At 40.6% G+C, this 12,757-nt stretch overlaps 1 protein-coding gene across 1 annotated transcript; it reads right to left on the minus strand.

Annotated features, from left to right (window-relative positions):
* Positions 1-6,624: 6,624 nt before the first annotated feature.
* Positions 6,625-8,597, minus strand: LOC115673077 (aquaporin PIP1-2). The gene is made up of 4 exons (XM_030595130.2): positions 8,148-8,597; positions 7,655-7,950; positions 7,128-7,268; positions 6,625-7,035 (listed from the first exon to the last, which is right to left on the minus strand). Exons 1-4 carry the CDS (start codon positions 8,479-8,481, stop codon positions 6,943-6,945), a joined length of 864 nt encoding a protein of 287 aa, XP_030450990.1. The 5' UTR covers positions 8,482-8,597; the 3' UTR covers positions 6,625-6,942.
* Between the last annotated feature and the right edge of the window lie 4,160 nt (positions 8,598-12,757).

Consider the following 12,757-nt stretch of genomic DNA (forward strand, 5'->3'; position numbering starts at 1 on the left):
ATTATTCTCATTCCTTATGTGAATCTGCGCATTATTAAATTGCATAATCTGAGTGATGCTAAGATTAGTTCACAAAACTCATCTTCAAAAGAAGCGACGCATCATATAACTAGGGGTATTTAGAGAAACGGGTCATGTTCAAGCATTCAAAAGAAAATCGCCTCAAAACTTTGTAAAGTCGATTTTGTAAACCGAACTCACTCCATCTCTAGAATTTCTCTATAAAACTTATGTCTTGGAACTGATCTGCATATCTATAGATAGGGTTTGTGCTTTTCAGTAAAGTTGAAATGCCGCTATTGTATATGTACTAATTGCCTAGTTTTGCGGTGTGTTTCATGCCTTTTATTGGACTTATCGAGTCAGTCCAAACTGTAGTGACATAAGAGAAAGCCAAAACCTAGTTTTTTTAAACCTGTTACTGTCTGCTAAAGACCAAAAGGTATAGTTTCGCTCGAAAACTTGTTACCTTAGTAATCTAGAACGAGAGATTGATGGGGTGATGAAAGTCAAAGTTCACATTGTCTGATCTTGCGTGGACGGTTGTGATCTCGACTTCTGACAGAGATACTCCCAGTTAAGTTGACCATCAGTACAGTTCAGTCAAATAATGTGGAGCTAAACCCATCTTTTAAGGGTGTGAATACACAGACAAGAGGACAGCAAAGCCACCAAAAATTTGTATCGTGATTTAAGAAACCACTCACGAGGCTCGTGACCAACCAAAAGAGAAGCAGCAATTTGGCCTTTTCCTTGGTTTTTTCTTCATGATCAGCCAACTGCACGCCCCTGGGCCCTCCTTAACTTTTCTAGGTCTTTCAGCTAATCTCTGCATCTTTCTGGTACACGTTCGGTTCTGAATGAGAATAAGAGTTGCTTGTCATTTTGACTTTTGGGTGCCAACATCGCCATTTTTTTTGAAAAGCAAGTAATCTTGTGACCCTCTCCATTTGCATATTAAGATAACAAATGAGGACAGAAACATATGTTTGATTGTCCTATGAAACTGTTTACAAAGCAACGTGACGAACTCTTAATGAATATCGGAATATGAGCCTCCCACTCACATGTGAGCTTATAGTTCGCCCCTACTTGATTTGAATACTCACTAAGTTTAGTGAAACGATTAACATCTCGAATCTTTTTAATCCTTATATTTAAATATGAAGTTTCTTCTCTCGAAGTTCATTCCAAGAATGCAATCCTAATTTAGCAGGACGTGCATATATGATAACATTTCCCTATAATACAGTTCAGTTCTTTTCTTTTTTGTTCCCTAAAGAAGATTTAACATAAAATCATTGAGGAGTTATTGGGACAGCATGGAATTTCTGGTGAAAACTTCTGGGCATATCGGGAATCAACAATTCAGCTCTGTGAGACTTTACTCGTACCCAAAGGGGATAAGAGACTGTGACCAGAAAACGATCGTGGGAAAACTACAAATTAGATGGTGAAGATTTGGGGAGTCCCAAAGGGCTAAACAACGACGCAAGAAAGAAAGAAATGGGTGTGGACTTGACCAGAGTTGAGTTTCTGCACAAGCAAAATTAAACCTAAGCATCTCTTTTAGCTCGTCCTATTCATTGTCTGCATTATCCTTTGAGCAGTTCGTCCCTGTTTTAATTCTTATTCTTCTATCTCCAGTCAAAACGAATTGATTTCGAGGCCAATTAATTCAAATTTCGGCAAAAAGATAAAAAAGAAATGGCCAATTAAGACAACAATGCCCAAGAATGTTTCATATTATAATGTATCAGCAATTCATTGTTGCTAGTGAATTGTTTGTCTGTAGCATTCAAACCATCGCCAGCTCAACTCCTAGGAGAAGTAGCCAAGTTAACCGGGTCTCGCCGTCTCAGCATGCACGTATTATGCAGCTTATTAACGCTAAAACAAAACCCTAATGAACTACGTATTGATCAGGGCTTGTTTATCTGGAGAACGCGATAGATTATATTAGGGTTTTAAATTCAGACTAGACCCAATAATGGGTTGCGCACACATCGTACTTATTGTATGATATTCCTAATATGAACTAATCACACCAGCTAAAAAAAAGGAGTTAATACCATCAAAAATCGTAAATTATGCCCACTATGATATAAATATCGCAACTTCAAACTTTTTTTGTGTCACTAAAAATCCTAAACTTGTCACTATGACACAAATATCCCAAATTTTTTTTTATGTTATAAAAAACCCCAAATTTATACCGGTGTGATAAATATACCATGGATGAAACTGTAATAGTTGAGAGTATTTGTGTCGCAGTTAGTATAGTTTAGGGTTTTTGGTGATATTTGTCCCCAAAAATTGCATAAATTTCATCCTATTTTTCTGTAAATCTTGATAAGATATTAATCTCACGGTATGTTTAAGCCATAGTAGAGTGAATAAAACCGTTGGAGATGTCCTAGAAATGTAGCGTAGCCATGGTGGTTTGAATGCGAAAAGGAAAGAGAAGAGAAAAGTGATGAAATGGAGTCGGAAAAATAGGGCACGCGTGAGCACGTAGGTCACCCCCTAGAACTCGTCTTTTTCCTTCTTGTCCGGACCACGTTTGTCGGTGTCCCTTTAAACGCGAAAAAGGTGTCGAACAACATAGGTTTTTTTTGACAGCCACAAAAGGGGAAGGGGAAGGGGAAGTGGGGGAGGCACTTGATTAATATTAATGAGCAAAGTGACAGACCAAACCTTAATTATCAGTGACATTCGAGACATCTTTATGCCACCAATCATATGATAAGGCTGTCATGCAATCGACCCCACAGCCACCAGAAAAAGAGGAATTTTTTCCATCACTCCATAATCTTAATGGTTAGCTGAAATGAAGCCACTAGTCTATTCGGTTTTTTTAATGGAGAAAAGCCACAAAAAAAACTCCAAACTATACCCATTGTACCCTAAACTTTTTCTTGTGACATCAGAAACTCAAAATTTGTACTTATGTGACATATTTGCCCTCCGTCAAGATTCCGTTACATGATTTTTCAGTCAAAATAATATCTTTTTTATTTTATTTAAGCCATGTGGGTATCATGTCAATGCTATTTGCTTTCTAGAGTCCATATAGGCAGATTTTTAATTGTTCTCATTGATAGAACTTTGATGGAAGGTAAATGTGTTACACACGTACGAGTTTCGGATTTTTTGTTTCGCAAAAAAGTTTATGATAAATGTGTCGCAGTAGGTATGAATTAGGGTTTTTTTTTATAGCTTTTGCCCTTTTTTAATAGATTAGGACTTTTGTCTAGCGCCTAACTCTTTTGGGCCTGTCTATTAAATAGTAATTGATGTCACATCCGATCTTTCATAATTCACAAATCATGTGAAAATTGACAAAAAGAAAACAGTCATGTAAGTTGCACATAATTTCCTATGTTACCGTTTGAAACTGGGTAATTGATTCTTTGGTCGAAGCTGTGGAGTTTGCTCAATCTGTATACATAAATACACTGATCTCCGACGACATATGAAGGAGCCTAAAAGAAGATGGCATTAGAGAGTGATGTGTCCGAGTTCAATTAAGGGTTCTAAAAATAACCAGTCAGAGACACCATGTATCCTTTTATTTTCCCTTTCTTGTTGCATATACTAATTCTCTCTCGCATAGTGCCCACTACGAACTCACCGGACTTTGCTTCTGTTTTTCACTTTTCCACGCAATCGAAAAACAAAAGATCATGCAAATAAGTAAGCCGAGCTTGAAGGATTAACCTAAGAACGATCGGACCATTCTTGAGGCAATGAAAAAGTGTAGGAGTTCGAGTTCGAGATTCGGACCCAAGGTGAAAAATAAAGTTACACAACTAGATCTTTGCTACCAAAAAAAAAAAGGTCCGTAGATACATTCATCAAATCCTGTCCGATTCGATCAACTTTACTGGAACTTGGAGCACTTGCAATCGAACATGTGAATGCGAAGGTATATTCATGTTGGTGCAGGCCAAACAGTGGAGCCTAGGCGACAAAAAGGAAAGTGCAAAAAGAGGGAAGGACGAAGCACGAAGTTTAGAACTGAGATAAAGAAAAATTAAAAAGAGTGGTTTTGAGAAGTCGCTAAAGTGGGGTGGGTTGAGGAAGGAGTTCAAGGGTCAAAAAGTTGATTAATAAGAAATTGGAGTCCCAATATATAAATTGATATGGGCACTCCATTCCATAGACCTTCTATCAATGTCAATTAAAAATCAGACTTGTATCTTCTTCTTCTTTTTGTTTTTTCCTCCTTTTTGGGTGAACACTGATGGTGGGTGTTAGAGAAATCAACTTCAATAAAAGAGGACCGACAAGCGATAGAAGCGACCGGAACTGGGTTTGGCACTTGGCATTAACAACGGAAAAAGTACCATAAAAAGTGTTAAACCCATTGTATTGGTACTAATTCAATTATAATCATTTCAGTTGAACCAATTTAGTTCTAAACATTTTTACATTGGTACCAATTAAGTTCATCAAGACAATTTAGGCAGAAAATTACTGATGTGGACACCGGCTATCCTACGTGATACAGCTGACACTAATGCGGATATTTTTTTTCTTTTTTTCTTTCCTTTTCTTCTAGAGGCCGCGAGGTCGAACTGAGGACGGAGGCCATGGAGCATGAAAACCCTTAGGGGGACAAGATTGTTGTCAAAGGAAGGAGGCCATACCCCTCTTTGTAAGCTAGGGTTTGCAGGGATCGAGAGGAGGAGCTAGTCAGCAAGGAATGGTGTGGATTCGATGAGTCAAGGAACCGTGTTAGGAGACGGGAATACCTCTCGACTTCTAGCGAGCGCTCACTCCTAGCTGTCGGGAGAGGGCCGCCCTCATTGGATCTAGTGAGGGCTTGGCGGCCCTAGCTTCTCATCTCGTCCAAATGGCCCTCGCTCTCGCCCAGTGGCCGGTGATCGCCGGCATCAATGAAAAAAAGAAAGAAAAATATAATAATAAAATTCAAAAAAATATTAACAAATCATAACTTTTATCCACATAGTACGATCGACATCTATGTCATCAAATTCTGGCCTAAATTAGTCATATGAACTCAATTGGTACAAATGTGAAAAGATTTGAGACTAAATTGGTTCAATTTAAAAGTTTATGATTAAATTTACGTTAATACAATAGATTTATGACTTTTTTGATATTTTTCCCCACTAACAATTATTGAATAACGTTGTGACATCGTCCCAACGCCAGTTATAGAAACTGACCATACTTTTTACACAATTGAGGGGTGTCGGAGTAATTTTTGATATTACGGGGAGTGTCAAGTAATTTCCATCAATTTGGAGGAGTGCACGCCAGATCGTTACCGTAACCTCAAAATTATCTGAATCTTTAAATTTAGGATCTGCTTTCCATTTAAAGCTCACTTTTTTCTCAATGCGTGTCTCCTTTATTTAGGGCAAACAATGAATCGTACGTTGTCATGATCGAGCTGATCCTGTAGCTCAATAAGCAAAGCCATAGGATTGGTGTTGCGGCTATAGGAAAGCGACTCGTCGTTTTGCTTTTGCACCCGTGAAACCATGAAAGAAAGACCATGCGCAATTTGATGTATATCCTTGTTTTTTCTTGAAAAAAAGTTATGATGAACAAGCTCAAATAACATCCCCAGAACAAATCCCAAGATATCCCAGGAAAACATCTCCTCGCACAACCAGTTCTTTCTATCAAACATCTCCAGCTCAAACTGAGTTCAAAACAACAGCACCTTATAGTGTTCCGATATCAATCAACTGGATTACCCCGAGACGCAAATGCCAAAAATACTTGTAAGTAACTCGTGTTGAAATATTGCCCCATGTCGTTTGATAACGGATCGTAAATGCTCTTTATATTCACGTGATTTCCTTGCACCTAATAACTTAAGTTTCTAATAACTCGGACGAGAGAGTTTGTGGCACAAGAGTATTTGGTAATGCAAGCGAAAAGAGTCGTTAAAAATATAGCAGAGTACTCGAGCAAAGGTTAAGAAAAGTCTTCCCCCAGCACTCGCCATTGACAACTTTGGATAATCCAAGCAAACTCTGAGTTCCAGTCTCCACCTGATCTTTGAGCTCCAGCTAAACTCAGACTCTCCTAGGCCTTCTTTAGAGAAAGAGCATTCAAACTCAGTTTCATGGGCTGCTCCCCATGAAATACAAGTGCTATAGACAACAGTTGAGAATGGCAAGCAAGACAGCAAATCGAAACTTGCCCTTATTTGGATTTGTCAAATTATATCTTGAGTTCGAGTTCATGCACGAAACCAGATCAAGTTAGAAGATGTCAGTCGGTTTGTTAAACCAAATCGGTAAGGAAAGAGATACAAAGAATTCTAGTTGGACTAGAATTCCTTATGAAGGGCATATTGAGACGTAGGTTTTTGAGTGAAAGTTTGATACGTTGATTGCTCAACATCTCACCGATTCTCCGGTACAGGTCGTTTGTAATGCAATCCATGCGTGCATCTTGACAGGATTGAACCGGACAATTTCATCTCAGTTAACTCTGATTCTTCCTTCTCTCATCATTCAATTCGGTGCATGCGTGTGGAATCATGGGCACACCCAAAAGGTCATAACTTTTCCTTCATTTTAACAAATCAAACATTGCTTGGGAGGTTGGGGGGATCTAATAATTGAGAACAAGCATGCGTGAAAAAAAGCAAAGATTGCATCATCATATCGAAGCGTCATTTTCCTACTTTTGCATAGACAAGCGCTACAAAACCACACGTACGAAAAAGCCCATCATGTTCATATTCATGGGCCCTCCGCACCACACCATATTCTCTCGGACTAAAAACCAGAGAGAGAAAGAGATTCGAACTTTAGGGCTAAAAAACATTGAAGCGTAAACATAGAAACTTGGACCATAATCTTTAATCATCTCCCAGGACCCGGGACCATCGAACTTTTTCCCATGATGTTCTTTGCTTTCACGGTTAGGAATCATGTCTTGTTTCTCTTTTGTTCAGCTGGATTTGAAGGGGATGGCCCTTATCACCACCTGGTGATACAGAGCCGCGAGCGCCGCCCCGATGAATGGTCCGACCCAGAAGATCCACTGCATCCACCCCAAGCAAAAAGTAGGTGGTTAATGAGAATTGAATCCGCTTGGTCACATGTAGATCTGCATAACTAGATAGGCGCATTTACCTGGTCATCCCAGGCAAGGTCTTTGTTGTAGATGATCGCGGCACCGAGGCTCCGAGCAGGGTTGATGCCAGTTCCTGTTATGGGGATGGTGGCCAAGTGCACCAAGAACACCGCGAACCCGATAGGCAGGGGTGCCAAAATCTGGACGACACGGATCAACGTTAGATCCAACCAAGGTGTAATCGAGCTCACTCGAGTCGGTGTAAGTAGACTAGAATCATTACAATACAGCAGTTAACCCAAGGTCGATCTCCCTTACTGTAGTTTCATCACAGTAACTTCAACGGCAGTAAGTTCATTTATTTTAATGACAATACTTATACGCATAGAAAGAGAACTAGATCATTTGTTCATTCTGGTATGACATCACAGGTGTGGAGCTGATTGCTGATATATGTACGTAAACCAATTGCTCGATCGATTACCGGCGGTTTCAAACAGTAGGCACTCCTACTACTGAGCAGGCGCAAATAGACATCAATCATGATGAACAAGGATGAGAGTGTGTGTGTGTGTGTAAAACTTACAGGAACGTGGGAGTCTCGGGCACTTCGTTTAGCGTCGGTAGCGGAGAAGACGGTGTAGACGAGGACGAAGGTACCGACGATCTCGGCACCGAGGCCGTCGCCCTTGGAGTAGCCGGCACTGACCATATTAGCACCGCCGCCATGCATCTCGTACTGGCTCTTTCCGAACGCTTTGACCACAGCGGCACCACAAATAGCTCCGAGACATTGCATCGCCATGTAGAAGACGGCCCTCGTCAACGATAGCTTCCTCGCCAGGAACAGCCCGAAGGTCACGGCCGGGTTTATGTGGCCTCCTGCACCGATCCCATAAACAAAATCACCTCCGTTACATGATTGGTTTATTGAATGGAATGCGTGAAAGTAGGAGCGAATTCAACTTGGCTTATGAAAGGAAATTGCCAACTGCGACTAAAAACTAGATCCAAAACTCCATTCTGAAGTGTCGAGTGAATAAACGAAGCACATAAAGTTAGGATCCTAGCCCGGTTACCCGAAATGCCGGCGGTGCAGTAGACGAGGGCGAAGATCATGCCGCCGAACGCCCACGCAATCCCTTGAATCCCGACCGACGCGCACTTGGTCGGCGACCTGACCACCCCCATCACCGTCAACACCGTGATGTACAGAAACAGGAATGTGGCCACGAACTCGGCGATCCCGGCCCTGTAGAACGACCAGGAACTGAGCTCGCTCGGCTCGAACAGCGGCGCGGGCGGCGGCTCCCGGTAGTCCTTCCCGTCCTGGGTCTGCGCGGCCGTCCCGATCGGCTGCCTCTCCGCGAACTTGTTGGCACCCACCCTCACATCCTCTTCTCTTCCCTCCATCTTCTCCTTCTCCTTCTCCTTCCCTCTCTCTCTCCCCAAAACACAAGCTGAAACTCACTACTTCTTTGCACAGACCCAAGTGCTTACAGCGAGTATGGTTGATGAAATTGCACGGTTCTTTGCCTTGGATTTTATAGAGCGAACGAACAAGCGAGACCGACTAGCTGGGACAGAGAATTGGCGTCGAGATGCAATTATGTCGTATAATTGCAACCGACCAATCATTTTCTTGGAATTTCATTCGTTCTTCTACTTCGACGACTGAGGCCAAACAAACACGTTTTTCATTGGCCGACGTTTGGACGGGTCTTGGGTGGCGGAACTGTGGCCACACACGTGGCTCGTGCTGCGAGATCTGTCTGCGTCGAAGACCACCGCCCAGTTGCATTAACAGTGCGGACCGTGATCATCACGAGATTTTGTGGTCTGTGTAGTGGATGTGAGCGGCTTCCACTTTGGACTGGTGCGGTCACCCTTCCCAAATGTAATGATTTTTTTTTCAAGCATGGTTCGTCTCTCCGAACGTACTGAATGGTGTTAGTTGGATTGGGAAAATGATATAAATAGTTCATGAATTTTTGAATTAATGTGCAATTTGATTTATGAACTTTTAATTTGTTTAATATAATCCCTGAACTTTAATCCAATATTTAATATGGTCTCTGAACTTTTAATTTGTTCAATTTGGTCCATAAACTTTTGGTACATGTTTAATTCAGTCCCTAAACTATATAAAAATGTTCAATGTAGTCCTTCCATTAATTCAAAAGTTTAGGGATGATGATGAATAAATTAAAAGTTCAGGGACTACATTACACATTGGTTTAAAGTTCAGGGACTACATTGAACAAATTAAAAGTTCATGGACCAAATTGCACATTAGTTCAAAAGTTCATAAACTATTTGTATCATTTTATCCCAGTTTGATTTGAGAAAACTATGTGAATATGATCAAAGTGTCTTCTTGGGGAAGTTTGTGAGGTTTGCTAGCGCCCGGGTGAATTGATGTGGCAGGAGGGAATAATCAAGACTTCAAATTCAAGTGTTTGTTTCTCGAGATTGCAAAGGGGTTATTGATCCAATGATTACATGGGAGCTTGTTGTCGGGTTATACGAGAGATTAAGCGTAAAGAGTCTGTGCATGTCAGAGATTCGATCCAGCGTTTAGTATGATTGATTGACGTGGTTGAATATTGTTAATATGATACAACTTGGAACGATACCCCGGACTTTTGGACGGAATAATATGCCAACATTAAATGATATGTGGTTCATGTGGGGCTCCTCGTTTTTATCACTCGACATGATTATAGCTTGACTCATGGCGAGTATTCACCAAAAAAAAAAATATTTTTATATATTTATATATACAGAGAATTTTTCACCCTTCAAGTGCGTTTGTTTCATAAAAAAAAACTCGAGATTTGTAAGCCATTTTTCGAAAAATGATCGGTTTTATCGTTTACAAAAATAAATGGATGAAAAATACTTTCATCGGCTGTGAAAATAGTCAATCATAAATTGTAATCGATAATGAAAATATTTTTCAGTTAACTAATTTTTCTAAGAAATATAACAAATTATTCTTTAAAATATATTTTCTAAATTTTAAGTTTTTCGTAAAACAAACGCACCATTCACGTCAGCTTATCTATGTCTTGGCAAACGATTAGACCATTAATGCGATGGCCTAAAAGCAAAACCTCTTCTATCATGGCCCAGTCCAAGCCCATTGGAAATGGACTCTACAAAACCCAAGAAGCCACACTTGCGCGGAAATGTGGATCTTGCTTTCGTGCCAGCAGTGAAGACTTCTCCTTCTTCTTTTTTTTCATTTGATACGGTTGTTAAGGTGATTTCCTCAGTTAAAAAAAGGAAAAATTTCAATTTTTAGTCCTCATACTTTCACGCGCTATTTCAATCGAGTCCCTCTACTTTTTAATTTATCTAATCAAGTTATTTTACTCTCACATATATTCTAATCAAATTTCCTCCGGCACCAAATCCGACCAAATTCAGCCGACGCGACAGTTGAATGAGGCCAAAGAGTGGATCGGACATGCGAATGCCCACAGGGATGCGCGTGGGAAAATTTAACTCGGCCGCATCAGTCATGTCTGACCGAGTTTCATGCACGAGAGAGGCTTGATTAGAAAATCTGGTCACGCCTGGTTAGAAAACACCTTGAAGATCCATCGGCGAAAGAGCATAATTTTTCCGTTAAGTCGAACCATCCCGCTATTTCGGGGTGGGGAACATTGGGCATTGAAAGTATAGAAGCCATCGTCATCTGTCTCGTGTCAAGTACCGAAGCAAAGTGGACCACACAAAGAGAATTGAAGCTAACATTCCTCATCGCCTAATCATCTCGAGAAACACAGTTCACTCTTTGTTGATGAATAAGTTTTGGCCCTTCTACACCCGCGAGCTCGCGAGATGGGTTTTATAATGGGAAAGGATTACGTCGGCGCTCACGTAGTTTTCCTAATAATAAATTGTCTTAAGTCTTATTAATTGTTTTGCTCGGGGCAAATAAGAAGAGAAGAAGAAAAAATCTATTGCTCTGATTCGACAGCCCGTCTTTGTCTGGTAATCGAAAATATCACATGCGGGGACTAAACAAACATATGTAGAATTCTATGCTTCACAAACTCCGGAACAATGAAATCATCGCACCCGAAAACTATGCAGAATAGAAATATGTCCATTTTGGTAGTCGTGGTCGGCCATGATTTGGAGAATGACATATATGACTATTCTCCACAGCAAACTGGTTCTTCGATCTCTTCTTAGTCAATGCTCGAATTGATCTTTGAAATTTTGGTTTCGATCGGATTGGTTTTCATGCTCTTTGGATTTGAACTGCTGGGGGGTCCTCTTGGTTGGTCGGGCACTCTAGCTTGACCGTGGAGCTTTTAGCGGATCGGCGAGATTCTAGAGAGAAAGAGAACATCGGCGGCATCGCGAGGTGAGGGAAAGAGTTGGGGGCGGCGGCGCCGGCCCCACCGCCGAGCATGTTTGTCGTTTGCTGAGGTGGGTATGAATTGTACGTGCTGGTCGGTCGCCTTCATGATCAACCCAGAATGGGGAAAACAAAGACGGCCGATGCATGCCCATCCCCTACCTCACCGAACTTGATAAAAGAAAGAAGAAGAAGAAATAGTATAAACAAATCAATTTTTTCTAAAAAATTATAAAAAAATTACCCACATCAACGTTGATCTTCCTAAGTGGCGCTTTCACGTTTCCGATTAAAATTGGCCGGATGGATTTAATTGATAAAACGTGAAAAGATTTAGGATTAATTGATAAAATTAAAAAATTTATCACTGAATTGATAAAAACGCAATAAATTTAAGGTTTTTTTTACGGTTTTCCCCAAAATATTTGACCATTAATGCGATGGCCCAAAGCAAAACCCTTTCTATCGTTAGTCCAAGCCCATTGGAAATGGACTCTACAAAATCCAAGAAGCCATGCTTGCGCGGAAATGTGGATCTTGCTTTTCATACCTGCAACGAAGACTTCTTTTCTCCATTCGACACGGAAACGGTTGTCAAGGTGATTTGCCTAGTTAAAAACAAAAAAAAAGTTTTAATTTTTAGTCCTTATACTTTCGGGCTTTATTTTAATCGAGTCCCTCTATTTTTTAATTTATCTAATCGATTTATTTGACTTTCACATATATTCTAATCAATTTCCTTCGGCACCAAATCGGGCCAAATTCAACTGACACGACTGTTGAATGAGGCCAAAACACAGCGTGGATAAGACATGCGAATGCCCTCGGGGACGTGTGTGGGAAAAGTAAACCGATGCAGACTCCGTCGGAATGAAATATAACCAATGCGAAATGCCTGCATGTTACATCTACATTGCCAAAGCTTCGTTAACGTAGCACAACAATATTGACCAAGGGCCATGTCGGCCGAATCTGGCTGAATTTCATGTATAAGAGAGTCTTCCAATGTGAAATGCCCACGTGTTATGTCTACATCGCCAAAGCTTCGACACCGAGGGCCTTGTCAGCTAGATCCGGCTAAATTTCGTGCACGAGATACTTGATAAGAAAAATTGTGTGGTCATGGTTAGAAAAGAGCTTGAAGATCCATCGGCGAAAAAGCATAAAATCTTTTAAAAGATGAGTACATCAGAAGTCCTAAAACTTGTCAAGAAAGTGCAATTGAATTCCAAAATTTTTCAAAAAGTGCAATCAAGTCCTCAGAAATTCGTCAAACCGGTCCAATCAAATCCTTCCATCGATTACACTTCCTAG

This window comes from Syzygium oleosum, unplaced genomic scaffold (assembly GCF_021117445.2).
Source record: "Syzygium oleosum isolate NSW1041296 unplaced genomic scaffold, Sole_v2.1 Sole_v2.02, whole genome shotgun sequence".
Taxonomy (NCBI): domain Eukaryota; kingdom Viridiplantae; phylum Streptophyta; class Magnoliopsida; order Myrtales; family Myrtaceae; genus Syzygium; species Syzygium oleosum.

What these genes read in the sequence shown, in the direction of transcription:
- LOC115673077 (XM_030595130.2), bottom strand. Translation starts at nt 8,481, where the DNA reads ATGGAGGGAAGAGAAGAGGATGTGAGGGTGGGTGCCAACAAGTTCGCG. An exon ending in CTGCACCGCCGGCATTTCGG is followed by an intron (nt 7,951 to 8,147) that starts GTAACCGGGCTA and finishes GGATCGGTGCAG; the next exon opens with GAGGCCACATAAACCCGGCC. An exon ending in ACCTTGCCTGGGATGACCAG is followed by an intron (nt 7,036 to 7,127) that starts GTAAATGCGCCT and finishes GGGTGGATGCAG; the next exon opens with TGGATCTTCTGGGTCGGACC.